The following is a 21,696-nucleotide window of genomic DNA, read 5'->3' as shown; positions in this document are numbered from 1 at the left end:
TTTTTTTTTTTTTTTTTTTTTTTGTGAGACAGGGTTTCTCTGTGTAGTCCTGGTTGTCCTGGAACTCATTCTGGAGACCAGGCTGGGCTCGAACTCAGAAATCTGCCTGCCTCTGCCTCCCAAGTGCTGGGATTAATGGCGTGCGACACCACCGCCCGGCTATTTATAACTTAGTTGTATTAAAAAAAATGAGAAGTTTTAGATAGGCTGGTGAGATGAGCTCAGCTGGTACAGGTGCTAGGTGCCAAGCTTGAAGACTTAAGTTTGATTCCCAGAACCCACATGGTGGAAGGAGAACCAGGATAACAGCAAGTCATCCTCTGACTTCTACACCCATGCCATGGCATGGTGCTCCTTGCATAAATATATATAATTTTAAAGCTTTAGACGTTTTTGGATGAACACAAACTTATTTTATTTTAGCAGACGTGTCCCTGTCCTCAGCTGCAGTGACTCCTGGGACTCTGCTCTGTCCCACTTGTTTCTTTTCTTTTCCTTGAGTAATTTAAACAAATCTCAGACATTCAGTTTTGTCTTTGTGCATTTTATACCCTGCAGATCTAGCATAGTAAAACACCCAGAAGCCTGCTTGCCCAACACTGAGTATGCCCAGGTAGAGTCTCTGTTTCTCAGACTGTTTCACAGTAGGGTGGGGCCTCTGAACTTTCTTTTATTCTGGAAAATTCCCTCTTTGTTGTTAGAGAATCTGTCCTGTGGGTTCTCTGTCTGGAGCTCATGACATAGTGACCTGGAGCAAGTGTCCTGGGCTAGAGTAGTATCAAAGGGAAGTACAAACTCACCTTTAGTGGGCAGGTATGGGGCAGGTCCTTCTGTAGATGTGTGGTAATAACATTTCACTTGAACTCCAAGTTAATGTATCTTTTAAAAAAGTTTTAAAATGTATTTGCATATATGGTATATGTGCATGTGCAGAGGTCAGAAGAGAATGTCCAGTTCCCACTCTATTACTCTCTGCCTTATTCTTTTGGGAAATAATCTCTTACAGAACCTGGAGATAAACTGGTAGCCAGCAATCCCAATGGTTCTCCTCTCTCTATCTTCCACAGCATTAGGGTTACAGGGACATGTAGTCATGCCCAGCTTTTTATGTGGGTGTTGGGGATTTGAACTCAGGTCCTTGCATAGCAAGTGCTTTTACCTGCTGAGTAATTTCCTCACTCTCAATTGTATCTTTTCTTCTTCTCCTCTTCTCCTCTTCCCTTCCCTCTCCCTTTTCTCTCCTCTCCCTCCTCCCCCTTCTCTCCTCTCCCCTCTACTCCACCCCCTGTCTGCCTTTACCCCTCCCTTGCGAGTGTGTCTCAGGGATTCAACTTGGGAGTCAGGCTTAGTGGCAAGCACCTTACCCACTGAGCCATCTCATCTGCCCTGGTCCTACTTTAAAAAATACTTATGCCTTTATACTTTAGCCAGAAGATAAGGAAACAATATGCATGTGCCTTTTTTTGAGGAGACTCATATATACTTTTTAAACAAATTATTACTGATGTGATGATAAATTCAAGTGTTAAAATAGGTTCAAAAACTTGTTTTCTTTCAAAAATTCTAAATTTGCTGTTGGCTAATAAAGCATAGGGATGTCTTGTGAAATTTTTTTAAAACCTCAAACATGTCTCAGTTCTCTCATTTTCAGTTGGTTTCTATTTAATTTTTACCAAAAGCACAAATTAGGTTTGCTTCTCCTTCCCCTGCTGCCTTATCCAAACTAGCCTCCATGTGGTTCTGTTGCTCAGGATGACCTTGGATGACCTTCTTCCTCTACTCTGGAAGCACTGGGATTACAGGAGTGAGTCTCTGCACCTGCTCTCCCCTTTCAGTAGGAGAGATGGATGTGTAATTTTACTTAAATGTAGTATTTTCCAACCAGTGGAAATTTTCTTATGAAAAGATGGCTACTTCATTGGTCAGCACTTAACATTTACTTTGAGATGTACTGGATTGTTTCTTTTTTTTCTTTTTTCTTCCTTTTTTTCTTTTTCTTTTCTTTTTTTGAGACAGGGCTTCTCTGTGTAGCCCTGGCTGTCCTGGAACTCACGCTGGAGACCAGGCTGGCCTTGAACTCAGAAATCCGCCTGCCTCTGCCTCCCAAGTGCTGGGGTTAAAGGCGTGCGCTACCACCACCTGGCGGATTGTTTCTTTTAAATATTTTCATGTATGCTTCTCATTTTGGAATTAAGACCTATTTTTGCTGCTTTTTTTTCCTTCCAGATACATGATCTTTATCCATAACAAGCACTGGGTCTCAACACACATATTCAGTTCTTTCAGAAAAGTAGAGTTGATGAACCAGATATGGCCTTGAGGTGTAGGGTTTGGTTCCAGGAACACTGGAACTCTGGGAGGAAAGTGGGCTTGCTCATCGTGTTTGGTTCACTCTCTGATCCATCGTGTGGCAGGAAGGGAGCTGTCTTCTGAGCAAGGAGGAGCTGAGTTAAGGAAGTGCCTGACTCACCCATCACAGAATCCTGTTAAATGCCATTGCCTGCTGACCCAGGCAGGTTAAAGTCCTTGGTTATTGAATACCCAGGTGACTCACAGGCTATCAATCTGGACCTAAAGTGTATGCCATAAATTCTGTAGGAACTGAGATATTTTGGCTCTCATATTACTTGTGGCTTTGGGCATGGGGCTCCCGGAAACCTTGCACCAGACATGTGGTAAGGGTACATCCTGCCAGAGCTACCCACAGGCCTGCAGGGGAATTTCTGTCTGTTCTGGGAAGTCAGTGCTTTGGGCAGCTTCTCTGTGAGGGGCAGGTAGGGAAACCAGTCTCTGTCTTTTCAGGAAAGATGCTGCCCTATGATAACTTTGGGTTCTAGGTGGCACAAGGGCAGCAAGCCTTGCCTGACCCATGGCCTTCATGGTAGGGAAGTTTGTGGGAAGTCACAGGTACAGGCTCTGCCTGGCCTTCCCAGTTCCAGCCCTCGCAGGAGGAATAAGGTGTTAGGTTTAACCTCCTGGGCACTGATATCTCACTTGGTGGTCATATCTTTGATTTTCTTCATGAATAAGGAACTTTCTTTTCCAGAGAAAAGGGTTGAAGCAGATGTCTTGAGTCTGACAGGCCTGTCTCACCTAGATGGGAAGGGACACACACACATACACACACACACACACACACACACACACACACACACACACACATTCTCATTCTCTCTCATAATTTAAAAATTTTAAATATTTTCAATAATGGTTCTTGTCTGTTTTAACTTCCTTTTTAGCCCACCACCCACCAGAGGTAGTGGAAAAGAAAGGGTACAGGGGGAAGTGGACCTGTTTGGAAATGATTCTTTGGAGTAACTCCCATCTGTGTTGTCTGGAAATGGGCAGTTTAGTTCACATAGAGGCAGCTCAATCCACTCACAAACACTTCACGGATATATCAGTAGTCTAGTTTGGTAGATTCAGGATAGTAAACATGAATCAGTAGTGGTGGCACTACCTAGCAGAGATGGCCAGGCCTCAGCCTCGACATGAGCCAGTAGCAGGAGGGACCAGCAGAAATGCCAGAAGTTTTCAGCTGCGCCTCTCTTGGCAAAACGAAGCTCAGTGAAGACATGAGACCAACAAGTCTCCATCATTGTCCATTGAATCTTTTTTTATACTCCCTCCAAACATCACCTGTCCTCTATGGGTCTTGCCTCAGCATGTGTCTAGCCTCAGTATGTGCACCTGTCTCAGCTGACATCATTTTGTCAATCAGTCCGAGTCCACGGAAGTGGCAAGAAACTGTACATCACCAGAACTTTTTCAGTGTGTTTCTCTCTATGAAGTCCCAACAAATAGAGCTCAACTATGTAATGTAAGGTGGAACTATGTAATGTAAGGTAGGATATATGTGTTGTTCAGGGTTAGAACTGAGCGAAGAATCTTTCATCTGGTGTCCTTTCATGAGCTTGCTTTAGCAGAACACCCTTTCATCAGTGTCTACTTTAGTTTTTTTCATGAGTCTGGCTTAGCTTTTCACCTGTGTCCACCTTAGGAAACTACTCCTTCATGTGTTTACCCTAACAAAACACCATCCAACACAGCTGACTTTCCAAAGAACCCTTAAGTTTCCATTTCACACACGTTCTCTGTCTCTTCTGGTTTCTGTGCAATTAGTTCCACGTGAACTGCTGAGCATTGATACAAACAGCAGTCTGTGCTCCTCCAGTTGGAGTCCTCAGCCATTTTCTGATTGTTGGGAATTTGGGAGTTTTTATTTTCCATGATAGACAGTAGTTCTTAGAACAATGGAGGTTTGGGGTTGTTTCCTTTATAGAGTACCAAAGCTAGAGTCAGTGGGCCAGAGGTGGGGACATGTTAGTGCATTCTATCCTCAAAGTGGCTGACCTAGGACAAGAAGGCACAGCACTGGGTGGTGTACCACCATCTTTAAGAACTTAAGACCTCACTTCACTTCTGATCAGCAACATGCATCTAGACCTCATGGAGATCTTTTCTTATAGTCTAGTACATTGTTCCTGATTTCTTTAGGTGTTTATTTATTTAAGGTTTTAACATTAAATTAAGCTAAGCTGTCAGTTTTAGAATTAACTTTGACCTTAAAAGAATAAAACAAACCTATAAGTGGTGGCATGTGCCTGAATTTCCAGAGGTGGAGGCAGGAGAATCAGTGTTCAAAGTCTCAGCCACAGGTTTGAGTTTGAAACCAGCATGACCTACATGAAATCCTGTCTTAAAGAACATCAAGGGTTGGAGCGAATGAATGAGTCAGTGGTTAAGCTGATATACTACTTTTCACATTTGATTCTCAAAACCTGTGTCATGTTTTGTCATCTCCAGTTTCAGGAGATCTGATAATCTCTGGCCTGTGGGCACCTGTACGTATGTGTGCCTAATATTACACAGGCACATACACATAAACACAAATAATAAATAAGTCTTAAAAGAAATAATAACAGAACAAGGGGTCAAGGATAAACCAGGCATGGTGGTGTATACCTGTAATTCCAGTGCTTCAGAGACTGAAGCAAGAGGATAGCCATGAGTTTGAGAAAAACCTATGCTACATAATGAGTACCAGGCCAGCTGAGTAAACATTAAATTCAAAAACAAAACAAAAGAGAATGAAGAAGACTTTGGGGCTTGTTTGGCACCCAGCTAAAGCTACAAGTTTGGGAACTATAGGTGTTCCTCGTGACTTTTTTTTTTAAATATCTTTTTTAAATTTATTTATTATATGTAAGTACACTGTAGCTGTCTTCAGATACCCCACAACAGGGTATCAGATCTCATTACAGATGGTTGTGAGCCACCATGTGGTTGCTGGGATTTGAACTCATGACCTCTGGAAGAGCAGTCAGTGCTCTTAACCACTGAGCCATCTCACCAGCCCCTCCTCGTGACTTTTTATTTTATCAGACTTAAGTGGAACATTGAATGAGTTTGTTCTTACCCTAGGAGGCTTAGGTCCCATGGTTGGCTTCATTGCTTCTCTGATTATAATGGAAAGGAATTAAGGGTTCTTGGGACCCAGCAGCACTGAAGTATGTTCATACAATTCCCATTTCTGAAGCAAGAACTGCAGACTTCTGGGAATGACCTCAGGTCGGTAGCCCACTGAGAGCTTTTGATTCTTGCTCCCCTCAAAGAGACTGGGCCTGCTTGCTCTTTGTCTTTCTTTTTTTTTTTTTTTTTTTTTTAAAGATTTTATTTTGTGTACACTGTAGCTGTCTTCAGGCACACCAGAAGAGGGCATCCGATCCCATTACAGATGGTTGTGAGCCACCATGTGGTTGCTGGGAATTGAACTCAGGACCTCTGGAAAAGCAGACAATGCTCCTAACCTTTAAGCCATCTCTCCAGCCTGCTCTTTGTCTTTCATTTTCTCTCCTTCATTAATTTCCTTCCTCCCATCTTCCCTTTGCATTGGATCTTGCTATACAGCCTGTGTATACCATGGAAATTGAAGGCTCAATAATCATAAGCCAGAGATGAAAAAGGATTGGTTTGTGTTAGAATGCTGTTTGCTTACTGTTCGTCCATTCAGTGTCTGTGGTCTGATGAGCACCTGTGGCTGAGAGTCCTGTGCCTGTGCATCGGCAACTTTTGAAATAAGAGGTCTAATTGCTGTGGGACTATGACAGGGACTTGTGGGTCCTAGGCTGCTAATCAAGCACTAGAGCATTTCTACCAACAGTATCTGTATACAAATGGATTTCTGTGCTTCCAGCTAGTGCAGCTCAAATCTTATTTATTTGAAATTCTGTGTATGTATGTATGTGTGTGTGTATGTATGTATGTATGTGTATATGAATTTAATTTTAAGAGAGAGTGTCATATAACTCAGGCTGGCCTTGAATTCAATATATAGATAAAGATACCATTGAACTTTCCAGTCTCCTGCCTTTCTCCCAAGTGCTGGGATCACAGGTGTGTGACACTCTACTTGGTTTATATGGTGCTGGGACTCGTGCATGCTATGGAAGCATTCTTCCAACACAGTTACATTTTCACCTAGTGTGGTTTCTAGGGAAGAAGGGAAAAGTCTCAGACCTCATCACTCACTTGCAAGTGCAGTGATCTTGGAATGTGACTAACTTTCTGCTGAATCCTGCTTGAGTGGCCAGGATCCCAAGTTGCCATTATAACATTTATCTGTTTGGAAATGGGCTTTTCACTTTGTTAGGCTGAAACCATCTTGTTAAATGGCTGGCACCTACATTTTCTTTTGTCATTTTTAAAAATTCAAAAATTTTTATTTGGGAGCTGGAGCCCCCAAATCAGTTAAGAGCACTGGCTGCTCTTCCAGAGGACCTGGGTTCAAACTCTAGCACCCACATGAGAGTTCACAACTCTCTGTAGCTCCTGTTCCAGAGGATCCAGCTTCCTCACATAGACATACATGCAGTCAAAACACCTGTGCACATGAAATAAAAATAAATTTTAAAAGTATTTAAAAAACCCAAAGATTTTTGGGTATGAGTGTGCATTTGAGACAAGTATTCTATTGAGATACATATCCCATCAGTACCTTACTGTGTAGCCCAGACTATGTTAGATATCATGATCTGCCTGCCTCTATCTTCCAACTGCTAGGATTTTAGATGTGCATGCCTGCACTTGACCCTGATCAGCTTTTTTCCTAATAAAATCACTCTGTAGCTTTTCTCTAAGGCCCTGGAAATGCTCACAAACTAGGGGCTTCCAGTGTGAACTTGGAACTCTTGACTGGCTCTGGTAGCCAGAGGGCCAAGGTTGGAGTGTGACAGGAACATTCTCTCTAGGCCTGTGCTTCTGTGGTTTGCAAAGCATCCTTCCTCCTATGCATCTGTGTTTTGAGTTCCCCTTTCTTTAAGGATACTAGTCACATCTGGGTGGGATTGTCAATCTTAGTTGGTCAAATCTACTTAAATAAGGCTCCATTCTTAGGTATCAGATTAGTTTGAAAAAACCTATAAAACAGGATTTAAACCGTGACAGCAACAGATGTGCTCTCAAAAACAGTAACCAATAAGAATTTTGACTCTGCCTTGTGTGGGGTCACTGGGCATAGCTTTTCCAGGCTCCCAGTCACCTAGCGGTAGGACTTTTCCCGATTTCACTTCTTCTCTTTGGTATAAGAATTTTCCATCTTATTTTATTTATTTAAGTACCTAAAATGGAAGGTTTCAATATTTCAGGTTTAATGTGAACAAGGTTTTGTGGGGTTTTGTATGAAATGAGCCTGTGTGGTGTTAGGATATGGTCCCTGGGCCGAAATGTTACTGGTGGATATTAAAGGATTGTATACTGTGTGTGCTGTCTGCTTAAGGACAAAGTGGCTGACATACATGCCTGGAGGGCTTCCTAGAACATGAGGCAGTGTCTTGCTGTTAGAAGATGTGTCCCATTCTTACCTTTGTACATCAACAGATGATATAGTTGAGCCTTTGAACTTAGGTATGGTCTAAAGGTGGAGGCATAGAAATCAGATTCTAGACTAAAAGTGATACTTGGATCCTATGGCTCACAGAGGGACACCGTCCCCTTTCCAATTCTACAAAGCAGAGAAATTTCCCTACAACAATTTCCCTTTAGCCAGAGGGCAGAGCTGGCAATTCCCAGTGGTCCTAGTTGATAAGGCAGGAGCAGGGGTCTGTTCTAGGCTGGTCCTTTCCAATCCCTGCGGCCACTTTTCTATGAGTCAGAGCCTGAATGAGGATATTCATGCATGGCCTTGCCTAGTGGCTTTTCATGGCCCCAATATCCCTTGAGGTAACAGAATTCAACTGATTTCCCATGTTGAGACTAGAGCCTCAACCACTTGATACCTGACAGCTCTCTTGTCTCCCAGCTCCTTGACCATCGCTCTTCGTGACCTCATTTTAGGCTGTCTTCAGGCAGCCTGGTATCTGTCTTTGCCACTTCTATGCTTCCTAACCATCTGAGATGGGAGCTTTCGGCAGCTCTTTTGTTGTTCCTTGCAATGACCCACATGAGATCTATGGAGCAGTTCTGTCTGAGCTTTGCAAAGGGGGATACCCTGGGCCAGAATAGCCACACATACTACTTAATGACATGGCCCTTAGCAGGATGCTGGGTGGTCAGTTTTTCTCCATTCCTGGAGGCCCAGGAAAGGCTGTCAGGGAGTTGCTTTAGCCTCATTCTGTCTATTAGTAGCAATCACAGGGAGGGTCACAGTTGGAAGGGCCATTCAAGGTTATGAATCTCACAGTGGTGGCTTCTAAAACCACCTACCACCTTCCACTTGGAAGCTGTTTCCTGTCTCTTTTGCATTCACTATTCTGTACTGTCTGGACCCCTCTCAAGCTGGCTATATCCTTTGCTGGAGTTGGCCTGGCAGGTGGAATGGGCATGGTCTCCACCCAGTTCTGCTACAGGCTCAGCTGCATCATCAAGGTTATCTACCTGGTTGGAGCTAGATGATGCTGATGAGACCTAGAGCTCCTCCTCCCTTGCCTCATCCAGATGGTCTTCCATGGCCTGAGTCCTGGGGAGCGGGCAAAGCAAGTAGGGAAGAAGATTAAACCTCTGACTGAAAAGAAATACTCCAAGAAGTTACCCAATATTATCATAAGATAGTGAGAAAGGAGAAGCAACTGAAGTGATCTGGGTGGGGTGCACCCCCTAGAGAGGATGTGACAGAAAGCAGGTCGAAGAGGGAGGAACAAGGTAGCCCCAGCATGAGAAGCCAGGCCAGAGCAAAGGGAACTGAGAAAGGGTAGCACCAAGAGGAAGAGGGAAGGGCAAGTGGTGTATGGGGAAGAGGAGTGGGCAGGCATCAGGTACAGGTTTGTGTTTCAGATCACACTGGCTGCACAGTTCTCCACCGGGTGATGAACCAGTTTCTGTTCCCAGGAGAAAATGTAGATGAGGCCCTTGTCTCACTGTCTCATGACAGCTAGTCAGTTACTGCATTTTGGAGTATCTCGCTCTTTCAACCTCCCTCCCTCCCTCCCTCCCTCCCTCCCTCCCTCCCTCCCTCCTGTCAACCTCTCTCTTTCTAGCCTTGAACTTAACATAGATTGCCAGTTAGTCTCACATTTTGAATCCTCCTGCCTCAGCCTCTCCTGAGTTAGTACTCAGGATTACAGACAGTCACCTCCATGCCTGGTGCATATTTAACTTTTTTTAGTGCTACTGTGAGCAGCAATAATGTGATGTAACAGAATTCGCACAGACAGCCATGTCATGTCACTCGAGGCTTCATCTTGTGTTTTCAGAAGGAAAACGAGCCCTCTAAATATCTCAGTGTGTGGAGAGGACTGACTCAATCCAGGATTGCTGTGGTACATGCAGGACTATGTAGAGGAATTTTTTTTTTTCTTGGAGAGATTAAGCAAGGCAGCCTTTGCTTTCCCTGGTATTGGGTGGCTACTTGGTAGGAGTGTCATATGGCTGTCATAAATGCCACAACTTGAATTTGTGAGTCACAGAACTTTCTGCTCCCCTAGTCCTTAGAGGCTACATTTATGAAAGCGCTGGGAACTCTGCCCCTGAGCCTGTGGCTTTTCCTTCTCAAAGGCATTACTATTAATCATATGGGATCAGGCACCCATACTCATGGCCTTACCCTAGCCAATTACATCCTGATGACCTATTTCCAAATATGGTCACATTCTGTGGAATTTTCCTAAGTTTGGGGGGGCACAGTTCAGCCTACCACAGCTGAACAAGAACTTTATAGACTTATCTGCTAGACATTGTAGAGCACACCTGTCATCCTTGCTAGGTTAAGTGCACTCTCCCAGCACTCAGGAGCCAGAGGCAGGTGGATCTCTGAGTCTGAGGACAGCTTGGTCGACACAGTGAGTTCCAGGACAGCCAGGGCTACACAGAGAAACCCTGTCTCAGAAAAACCAAAGTGGGGAAAAAGTTATAGGACAACATGGGCAACTTAGTGAGATCCTGTCTCAGAATAAAAATAATTAAATGAATGGGTGTTGATGGTGTGTGGCTCAGCTATGAATTCTTAACTGCTATTCATGAGGCCCTGGGCTGCCAATTTTTTTCATCAACTGTATTGAAATATCATTTTTACACACATATGCGAATGCACACACAAACACATACACACACACACAGACACACACACACATGTGTCCACTTGCAGTTGCATAAAGTGTAATTTGATGATTCTTTATTCTATCAGGTGTTTCCTATGAGCTTTTCATTACTCCTTTTTCATTTCACCTCAGGCTTGGACATCTTCCTGAAGCTCTTCTCGTGGAGATACCTGCCCTCCTTCAGTTTAGCTTCCTCAGATCATCACACTTATGTTAGCAGTCATCTTTCTGTGGCAGGAACATGGAGAGTGTGCAGGGAACCCCTTCAGGAATACAGGCCTCCCTTCTTTTGCTGAGCAGGATCTGTTGATGGCTGTTCTCTTGAGTCTGTCGCTTCACCTCTCAAAGGGTATTGGGGCCATTTTCAAATCCAGCTGTTGAGTAGAACTGATATCTGTGCATTCATCTTTTTGATCATACTCAGATTTCATTGTTTTTGACTTTTTTTTTTTTTTTGGATTTTCGAGACAGGGTTTCTCTGTGTAGCCCTGGCTGTCCTGGAACTCACTCTGGAGACCAGGCTGGCCTCAAACTCAGAAATCCGCCTGCCTCTGCCTCCCAAGTGCTGGGATTAAAGGCATGCCCCACCACTGCCAGGCCATTGTTCCTGACTTTAAGTCATGATTATGTGGCATTGGGCATTTTTGTTGTCTCTTTTGATGTTTTGAGACAAGGTCTTGCTTTAAAACTAGATCTTGCTCTATAGCCCAGGCTGACCTAGAACTTATGACCTTCCTGTCCCAGCCTCATGAATGCTGGATTTACAGGTGTCTATAATCTGGCTCAACCCTTCAAGATACTTTCTAGTAACTTTTAAAAAATGGCTGTGTCCTTCAGCAGCCTATGAAGTTTCCCGTTGCTTTCCTGTCTGTGTATTGTGATTGTGGCCACTCTAGTACAGGGGCGTCTCGTGGTTTACATTTGTGTCTTGCTGGTGGCTGAGTTTAGTCACTGATGTATCTTTTCTGTGCCATATTTGTTCAGAATGTTTTTCCCTTAGTGTTGTAGAAAAATGATCATGAGAGAAGTCTTTATACCCATAGACTCTTCCAAGTCCATAGGGTCTGTGGGTCACTAGCAAAAGCATCTGAATAGTTGGGCTTTGAGATCTATTTGTGACATTTTAAAGCAAAAACATTTTTATTAGTGTTTTTATTACTATCCTCCTCATTATTATTTTATGGTGCTGGTGATTGAACCCAAGGTCTGGAAAAACATGCTGAGCAAGCTTCATTCCCAGTACGTAAAAGAAATTCAAATAAAATGTTTAACTGAAATTAAGTCAGATGTGAGAAAAAAAAGTGAGATGAAGTTTGAATGTGGCCAAAGCATTTGATGTTTGAGAGGAATGTTTACATCTGAAGTGTCATTCAAAACAACAGATTTTTTTTTTTTTCCAGGAATGTACTAGCTGGTTTTGTGTCAACTTGACACAAGCTAGAGTTATCACAGGGAAAGGAGCTGCAGTTGAGAAAATGCCTCCATTAGATCCAGCTGTAAGGCATTTTCTCAATTAGTGATAAAGGAGGAGGGCCCTTTGTGGGTGGTGCCATCCCTGGGCTGGTAGTGTTGGGTTCTATAAGAAAGCAAGCCGCACTACATATACAGCTGGAGCCATGGGTCCCTCCATGTGTGTTCCCAGGCTGGCGGTTTAGGCCTTGGGAGCTCTGGTTGGTTGGTATTGTCGCTCTTCCTATGGGGCAGAAAGTCTCTTTAGCTCCTTCAGTCTTCTCTCTACCTCCTCCATTGGGGATCCCAAGATCAGTTCAATGGTTAGCTGCAAGCATTTGCCTCTGTATATGTCAGATTCTGGCAGAGCCTCTCGGGAGACAGGTATATCAGCCTCCTGTTAGCATGCACTTCCTGGCATCCACAACAGTGTCTGTGTGTGGTGACTGTACATGGGATGGATCCCCAGGTAAAGTAGTCTTCAGATGGCCCCTCCTCCAGTCTCTGCTCCACACTTTGTCTCCGTATTTGCTCCTGTGAGTATTTTGTTACTCCTAAGATGCACCCATACTTTGGTCTTCCTTCTTCTTGAGCTTCATGTGGTCTCTGAGTTGTATTTTGGGTATTCTGAGCTTTTGGCCTTGTCAGGCATTGGTGGGAGAGGAGGTCCTTGGTCCCATGAAGGCTGGATGCCCCAGTGTGGGGGAATTTGAGGGCGGGGAAGGGGGAGTGGGTGGATGGGTGGGGGCACACCCTCATAGAAGCAGCAGGAGGAGGGACGGGATAAGGGATTTCTGGGGGGGCAGAAATGGGGAAAGGGGATGACATCTGAAATGTAAATAAATAAAATAACCAATTAAAATAAGTAAATAAAATTGAAGGAAGGAAGGAAGCAAGCAAGCTAGCTAGCTAGCTAGCTGAGCAAGCCAGGGGAAGCAAGCCCGTAAGTAACATCCCTCCATGGTCTCTGCATCAGCTCCTGCTTCCTGTCCAGCTTTAGTTCCAGTCCTGACTTCCTTTGGTGATGAACAGCAGTGTGGAAGTGTGAGCTGAATAAACCCTTTTCTCCCCAATTTTGACTTGCTTCTTGGTCATGATGTTTTGTGCAGGAATAGAAACCCTGACTAAGACAAGGAATGTGCCCAGAGTGAAGAGCTAGGGCTATTCACACTGTTGGAGCCTATCTAGTAGGGGGTGACTTGAAGTTGCAGGTAATGAGTCTCTAGGTCACCAGCCCTGAGTGTGAAAGTGCACAGAACCAGCATGTTGGGATGTGACAAGATCACTAGATCTAAACCAGACTTTGTTTGTTGAGACTTTGTTGAAGCTGACTTTGAACTTGAAATCTTCTTGCTTCTACTTCTTTAGTTCTGGGACTGTAGGCATGCTCTACTAGTCTAGTCAGGATTTGACATTTTCATTAAAATCAATAGTCTTCATGAAAGAGCTCTATAGGGCCAAAGGAAACACCCTACGCAGAGTGTTTTTATTATTTTTATTTACATGTATGCATATGTGAATCTATACCACTGCATGCCCAAGAAAGCCAGAAGAAGGCATCGTGTTCCTTGGAGCTGGAGTTAAAGATGCTGCAGGCGTTGGGAAACAATCAGGTCCTACTCAAGAGCACCAAATTCTCTTAACCTCTGAGCCATCTCTTCAGCCCTGATTGTAACTTATGGCTAAGAACCCTTTAACATCAGTGCTGGATAGACAGAGTTCTGTTACTGCCAGTGTATAACCCTAATGATTGAAAAGTGAAGGCTGCACATGACTGAGCAAGGGTGCCTGTCACTTCTCCCCCAGCATCACCGTATATCACACTCCTGCCTCTCACATCTGAGGGGTTTGTGTCTGTACGTGGTTTCTTCTGTTGGAGAGGTCGGGTCCCATGGCCTCACTGCCTGGCTAACTGGACTGAGCAGAGCTAGCACACACTTGCTGTCTCTGGATATATGGGCACCAGCTGGAGCCTCTGGTGTAACAGGTTTCTCATTCCTCAGCTTTGGTGTGGAGTCAAACTCCACTTGTTCTGTTGGGTCTGTGGTTTAAAGTGACACACAACAGAAAGGTCAGGCACCTTGTTGGCTGGCATAAGACAGGCCCTTCAGCTGCCACCCTCCATTCTTTGGACTCATTATATATCTGCACTGTTCACAGTGTCCTGAGAGTTTGAGTGGAGAATTTCATAGGTCTTTGTCAACTAATCAGGGTAATGCAACTTTAGCAGATTGGTATATTCAGACTGGAATGTAGAGTGAATGCAGGCTGTTTTAGTGACCACTGTTGTGAAGCTTGTTTAAGTGCTTCTATTCAAAACCGAAGTATCGATGAGTGTGACAGCGTACACCTTTAATCCCAGCACTCAAGAAACAGACACAGGAGAATCTGAGTTCAAGACCAGTATCGATGAGTGTGACAGCGAACACCTTTAATCCCAGCACTCAAGAAACAGACACAGGAGAATCTGAGTTCAAGACCAGCCTGGTCTACACAGTGAATTCCAGGACAGCCAGGATTACATTGAGAGACCCTACCCTGTTTCACAAACTAAACAAACAACAAAACCCCAAAGTATCTTAAATTAAATGAGCTGTGGATGAAGCAGGCACCAGAGCATTTTTTAAAATTTTTTTTAAAGATTTATTTATTTATTTAATGTATTCACCATTGCTCTCTTCAGACACACCAGAAGAGGGCATCAGAGCCCATTAAAGATGGTTGTGAGGCACCATGTGGTTGCTGGGACTTGAACTCAGGACCTCTGGAAGAGCAGTCAGTGCTCTTAACCACTAAGCCATCTCTCCAGCCCGCACCAGAGCATTTGTAGGAAGAGAAAAACCACTGAAGTTTATGATTCTTCTATATCATCAGTACAGTGTGATAGCAACCGCCCCAAACAACTGTTTGTTTCTCCAGCCCTTTCTTATACTGATTTGGCATCTGTGTCCTTGTGATGGTAAGATGCTCTTCTATGGCCCTATCTAATGTTACTTGTTTTAGCTACTTTGTGGGTTCTTCTTTCTTCTACCCTTTTAATCTCCTAACTAAGAAGGAAAAGGGATAGAAAGGAAAGAGATTCCCTGAATAAAGTCAGAGATTAGAACAGGGAGCGACATCTACTTCCTGCTGATTAGGGGCGTCGAGTTCCTTGGGGCAAGTTTGATCTTTACCATCAGGATATCTAATTTCTTGTTGTTTCTTCTTTGTGAATGACTACTTAACAAATGGCGACCAACAACTAACAATCCCCACACTGCCTCTCAGGGCCCAGCATCTATAGACCCTCAGTAGATTACCCACAATTCCAAGTGTCACCCAATTGCAGCAACTATCTGCAGCTGACAAAATCATGCCTCTGCTAGAGCAGGAGGCAAATCATAGGCAGCTGCCGCAGACAATCTGAAGCAGCTCCACACCCCCACACCTGGTATTAAAATGCAAGCACATTCCTATTTTGTGTGTGTGCTTTTTGTTTTTGTTTTAAAATATTATTTAGTTATTATTTATCTGAGTACACTGTAGCCATCTTCAGACACACACCAGAAGAGGGTATCAGATCCCATTACAGATGGTTGTGAGCCACCATGTAGTTGCTGGGAATTGAACTCAGGACCTCTGGAAGAGCAATTCAATGCTCTTAACTGCCAAGCCATCTCTCCAGCCTCTGTGTGTATGGTTTTTGTTGTTGTTGTTGTTGTTTGGTTTTTCGAGACAGGGTTTCTCTTGTGTAGCCCTGGCTGTCCTGGAACTCACTCTGTAGACCAGGCTAGCCTTGAACTCTCAAACTCAGAAATCTGCCTGCCTCTGCCTCCCAAAGTGCTGGGATTAAAGGTGTGCGCCACCACTGCCCGGTGTTTTTTAAAGAAACCAAAATTCTCAACTGCAATACTGTAACACAGGTTCTTGTCCATTCACAGGGGTGTGTCTCATGAGCAGATCACCAGGGCAGTTGTCTATTCTCCTCTCCTACAGAGATGTAGGAAGCCTAGCTTATAGTCAGCTTCTCACTTGTCTGATCACTATATAATACCACTCCCAGGTGTCCAGTGCAAGAAGCTTTCAGTTCCAAAACTTAGTTGTCAAAAGCCACTGGAAGCAGATGAGCAGCTGCCATAATTCGATGAAGTCGTCATGACATCCACAAATGTCCTTTTAATGTTGAGAGACCTGAATCACTCCTGTCAAACCTCTTGGGCTTTGGGAAACTGCCTGTCCTGTGTATCCCTATAACAGACCAACTTCCATAAAGATCATCTCTTTACCCTTTCAGTTACAACTAACTCTTCTTCTAAATGAAAATATACCCCTTTTCTTACCACAGAACCTGAGTATACTGCTGATTTTAACTTCCCAATAGGATGATAATACATTAGTAATTTTCAGTTTATGTTGAAATTATTTTATAAATGCAAACCCTAGGAAGAGGTAGTTCCTTTTTTTTCTAAAGAAAATCTTAATTCATATTTATCCCCCACACGCTTCTCCCTTGCCTTCTTTTTCTTTCTGTGCTAGAGATGGAACCCAGGTTTTTACACATGCTAACCATCTACCACTAAGTCCTATCCACAGCCCTAAATCTGTTATGAGGTATGGAAAGATGGCTCAGCAGTTAAGAGTAGATAGTATTCTTTTACAAGACCCACGTTTGATTTCCAGTACTCACATCAAGTGGCCTAACAGCTGCCTGCAACTCTAACTCCAGGAGATCCAGGATCTGACACCCTCTTCTGGACTCCAAAGATACCTGCACTCACATGTGCATGTCCCTGTTTTAAAAAATGCTTAATAAGTATGGAAGATAATTATCTCTCATAAAAATAATAGATATGGACTGGATGTGGTAGCATATACCTTTAATCCAGCACTTGGGAGGCAGAGGCAACCAGATCTCTGTGAGTTTGAGGCCAGTTTGGTCTAAATCATGAGTTTGAGGCCAGCCAGGGCTACATAGTGAGATTATGTCTAAAGTAAATAGATAAATAATGGAACCTACACTTCTTGGTTTGAATGTAGGGTACTTAAAGGTTCTGATGTCCCTTGTCACTTGGCTGTCACTTGCTGTGCACTATAGGCATCAGCTGATACTAACTAGTTTAGGGGATTTCCATTTGCAATAAGCTTTGATTCCTCCTTCAACATGAGTTAATCTGAGGGAGATAAAGCCCCACATGAAGAATAAAGCCATACCTCAGCCCAAATATGAGGGTTGATATCTGGAAGTCACACTTGCCCTCAGGGCTCTAGTGAACTCAGGGTGAAGACTTGTTCAGTCTGTGAGCACATGTTCCCTATGGCCTGTCCTGAGCACTATCTTCTTGGTTACCTATTTGGGAATTTGGCATTCATGCCAGTGTGGTAGGGCTGGTGCACAAGTAGGAACACTTTAACCACCAGCCTTCAAGTCTAGAGACAGATAAGGTAGGACAAGGGAGGTCTTCTTGTTCAGAGCCACAGACTTGGAACCTGCTCAGGACCCTGCTGCAGAGTTACTCTTGAAGATGAAGAGACAGTTTTGTGTGATGTCACTGGGAGGTTAGGCTGGCATGTTTGGACCCCGCAGATGCACCTATACTGCCATCAACAAAATGAAGGCAGATGAGGGTGGGACAGTCTACTTACACCCTCAGATCAGATGAGAAGTAAGCTGGGAACCTGACTGTGAGTGAGGGACAGGAGTTGGGGACCCTAGCAATCTGAGCAAAGGAAGGAACAGTTTTCTGCCTTATTCTCCCAGCCTTCGAGATGGAACACAGAGTTACTGCTTCCCCCCTGGGGACATTTGACAGGTCATTTTAGGTGGTGGCTTGAGGAGGGTACAGTGTTGAAACACATTTTAGTTAGTCAAGAAGAGATGGTGCTGTGCCTGGTGGTGCATACCTGTGATCCTAGCTCTCAGGAGGCTAAGGCTAGAGGGCCTGAGAATTTGACCTTGAAATATAGAATGATACTCTCTCTATATAAAAAAAGGCTAGAGTGCTTGTTTTAGCAGCATAAGAATAATACTGAGATTAGTATGGCCTCTGAACAAAGATGACATACAAATCTGTGAATTGTTCCATATTTAGAAGAGAAAAAAAAAGGCTGGAGTTATAGCTCAGTAATAAAATACTTCTCTAGCATACATGAGGCCCTGGGGTCAGTCTCCAACAATACCAGAATGAAAAGATTAAAAAAAAAAAAAAGATGACTAAGTCCCTGACCTGCCCAGAGGGGTAGCATGGTAGTCCATAGGAAGCTCCTGAGGGAAGGATTCCATCTAGTGCAACTCCTTTCTAAGAAGGACATTTTGTCATTTCAAGTGAGCACAACCATTTGCTGATCAGCTAGGAATGTGGAGTGTTTAAAGGGGACAGATGACACTGTGTAATGGCTTTGCTCTTTTCAGGCAGACTTAGGGATTGGATTTATCCTCAAATAATTTGAGTGTCAAAATTCTGACCACCCCCATCACCTCGGAATGTAACTGCCTTTGAGAATATTGTTGTAGGTATAAATAATGAAGATGAGGTCATTTGGGGAGGCTCTGGGTCCCACAAGGAGGGATGTTCTTACAGAAAGAGGAAATTTGGACCCAAGAACACACAAGTAGAGATGGGATGATGTTACCACAAGCCACAGAACACCAGAGTTTGGTAGCAGCACCCAAGGCTGGGAGCAAGGCAACAGGGTTTGATTTTTTTTTTTTTGTATCCAGATTTTAGTGCTGTAGTGTGGGTTACAGCAGCCATAGTTGATATAATATAACAAATGGTGAGAGTGACTGAGTCAGGAGAGTCACCATGTATTCTGTGGTCCTTGTTGTGGGCTAACTAGGAGAATCTAATTGCTTTTGCTACATTCCATGGACTCTGGAAGTTCCCGATGAGCTGAGCTGTGGTCGAGCCCAGCCTAGAGGCTGAACAGTGAATAACTCTAAGCAGAACCTCTGCAGATGTATAAATTCAGAATTTGGAAATTTTTCAGGTCTAATTCTGTGGCTGTCTGCTGTGATTCTTGCTCTGTAAGGGGTGGTGGTGTTTATTTTTACTTTTTATTTTATTTTGGTTTTTCTTTTTTTTTAAAGAATTATTTATTCTATGCATTTGAGTACACTGTAGCTGTCTTCAGACACACCAGAAGAGGGCATCGGGTCCCATTGCAGATGGTTGCGAGCCACCATGTGGTTGGTGGGAATTGAACTCAGAACCTCTGGAAGAGCAGTCCCTGCTCTTAGCCTCTGAGCCATCTCTCCAGCCCCCTATTTTGGTTTTTCAAGACAGGGTTTCTTCATGTAGCCCTGGCTGTCCTGGAACTCCCTCTGTAGACCAGGCTAGCCTCAAACTCAGAGATCCACCTGCCTCTGACTTCTGAGTGTTGGGATTAAAGACGTGCGCTATCACTGCCTGGCTTTATTTTTAAGGATGTTTCATCAAATGAGAGGGAGGAAGACTGCAGGCTAGGTTGTTTAACCTAGTTTTTCAGTTTGGGTGAGAAAACAACTTTGTCTACTGATGGGCAATTTTATTTTGTCTGGATATTTTGGCTGTTGTATGCAGACTTCTGTCTAGAACTTCAAGTCCATTATGGTCCTAGAAGTGCTTCAGATGTCTTGCCCAGGGACAGGGCTGGTGCCCAGCTGCCATTTGCTGTTTGAGTGAGTCATGACCCCATACCTCCTTAGCACATCTGTGCTGCAGAGCCTGTGATGATGAGGCCTGCTGTTGGCATTTGTCTCCACTGCCTCCACTCTGTCCTGGCTTGGCAGCCCGTGTGCTGGGTGGATGTTGACCCTCTGCAGGTTCCCTGCTGCCATTTACCCAGACTGATTTCACAGCAAATGTGTTTTATGTGTGGGTAACTGTTCTCTTCTCCCCACAGAGTCTATAGAAGACACAGCAGCAAGACTCCCAGATGAACAACCGAAAGGAAGATATGGAAATCACTTCTCACTACCGACACCTGCTTCGAGAGCTCAACGAGCAGAGGCAGCACGGAGTCCTGTGTGATGCATGCGTCGTGGTGGAGGGCAAGGTCTTCAAGGCACACAAGAATGTCTTGCTTGGGAGCAGCCGCTACTTTAAGACACTCTACTGCCAGGTACAGAAGACATCTGACCAGGCCACCGTCACTCACTTGGACATTGTTACAGCCCAGGGGTTCAAGGCCATTATTGACTTCATGTACTCCGCCCACCTGGCTCTCACCAGTAGGAATGTCATCGAGGTGATGTCAGCTGCCAGCTTCCTACAGATGACTGACATTGTGCAGGCCTGCCATGACTTCATCAAGGCTGCACTGGACATCAGCATAAAGTCAGATGCTTCAGATGAACTCTCAGAGTTTGAAATTGGCACCCCAGCCAGCAACAGCACAGAGGCGTTGATCTCAGCTGTGATGGCTGGAAGGAGCATCTCCCCATGGTTGGCTCGGAGAACAAGTCCTGCCAATTCTTCTGGAGACTCTGCCATTGCCAGCTGTCATGAAGGAGGAAGCAGCTATGGGAAGGAGGACCAGGAACCCAAAGCTGATGGCCCTGATGATGTTTCCTCACAGTCTTTGTGGCCTGGAGATGTAGGTTATGGGTCTCTTCGCATCAAGGAAGAACAGATTTCACCATCACATTATGGAGGGAGTGAGCTTCCGTCTTCCAAGGACACTGCAATACAGAACTCTTTATCAGAGCAGGGTTCTGGGGATGGCTGGCAGCCCACAGGCCGGAGGAAGAATCGGAAAAACAAAGAGACTGTCCGACACATCACACAGCAGGTGGAGGAGGACAGCCAGGCTGGCTCTCCTGTACCCTCATTCCTGCCCACATCGGGATGGCCTTTCAGCAGCCGAGACTCAAGTAAGCCTTTCTTGTGATAGGCTGGGTGTAGGCAGCCCAGGTCACTGTGCTGATGACCTCATTGGTGAAGTGGCACATTCTTATGTTCACACTAGTGGCGTCCTATAATCATTTATTTATTTATTTATTTATTTATTGTTTTTTGATTTTTTCTGAGACAAGGTTTCTCTGTGTAGCCATGGCTATCCTGGAACTCACTCTACACCAGGCTGGCCTCAAGCTCAGAGATCCACTTGTCTTTGCCTCCTAAATGCTGGGATTAAAGGTGTGTGCCACCACCACCCATGGTCACCTTCTAACACCGTGAATTAGTATGACTGCAGGAATAAGCTCTGCATAACTCAAAGGCTAAGATGACTTTGGGTCCCTAACAACCCTGGTATATCCATCGATTACATCAATGTAGCCCTAGCATGCAGAAGCTGCCTACATGAGGCTTTCATGAAACCAACAAGATAAGCTATAGTAGGGTCTGTTGCTGGAACAGTGGGATTGCAGAAGCTCATTCATTTTGAGTTGGCTGCTTTTCTTCATGCTCTGGACCTTTCCTTGGTACTGCCAGGGCCACCCAGAGTTAGACTAGAGTGGGTCTGAGCTCTGCTCCCCACCCCAGACTTTGACTTGGCTCTTGTAGTACTTGGTCTTCAGTTTCTTGCTGCCTCAGACTGGAATGTTGTAACTGAAAACAGCTTTACACTGAGGGACGAATGTGTCTCATGTCACAAGTTGTCACAAGCATGTATTACTCTTGTTGAGGACCTGAGTTCAATTCCTAGCATCCATGTCTGGCGGCTCACAATCACCTGTAACTCTAGCTTCAGAGGGGTCTGATACGTCTGGCTTCCATGAACATCTGTGCATATACCACCACCCACATACTTAGAT

General features: G+C 44.4%; 1 protein-coding gene and 1 pseudogene across 1 annotated transcript in view; both read left to right on the top strand.

The window, feature by feature from the left end:
* The window catches only part of Zbtb46 (zinc finger and BTB domain containing 46), a 73,374-nt gene that overhangs the window by 13,505 nt on the left and 38,173 nt on the right, over nt 1-21,696 (top strand). The window contains exon 2 of the mRNA XM_028774062.1: nt 19,842-20,811. Coding sequence (XP_028629895.1) covers nt 19,875-20,811 — 937 coding nt within the window. The 5' untranslated portion in view covers nt 19,842-19,874. The remainder of the gene's footprint in view (nt 1-19,841; nt 20,812-21,696) is intronic.
* On the top strand, nt 17,949-18,049 carry LOC114626680 (annotated as a pseudogene).

This window comes from Grammomys surdaster, unplaced genomic scaffold (assembly GCF_004785775.1).
Source record: "Grammomys surdaster isolate TR1022 unplaced genomic scaffold, NIH_TR_1.0 238, whole genome shotgun sequence".
Classification (NCBI taxonomy): Eukaryota; Metazoa; Chordata; class Mammalia; order Rodentia; family Muridae; genus Grammomys; species Grammomys surdaster.
This window is presented reverse-complemented; position numbering and strand designations above follow the sequence as displayed.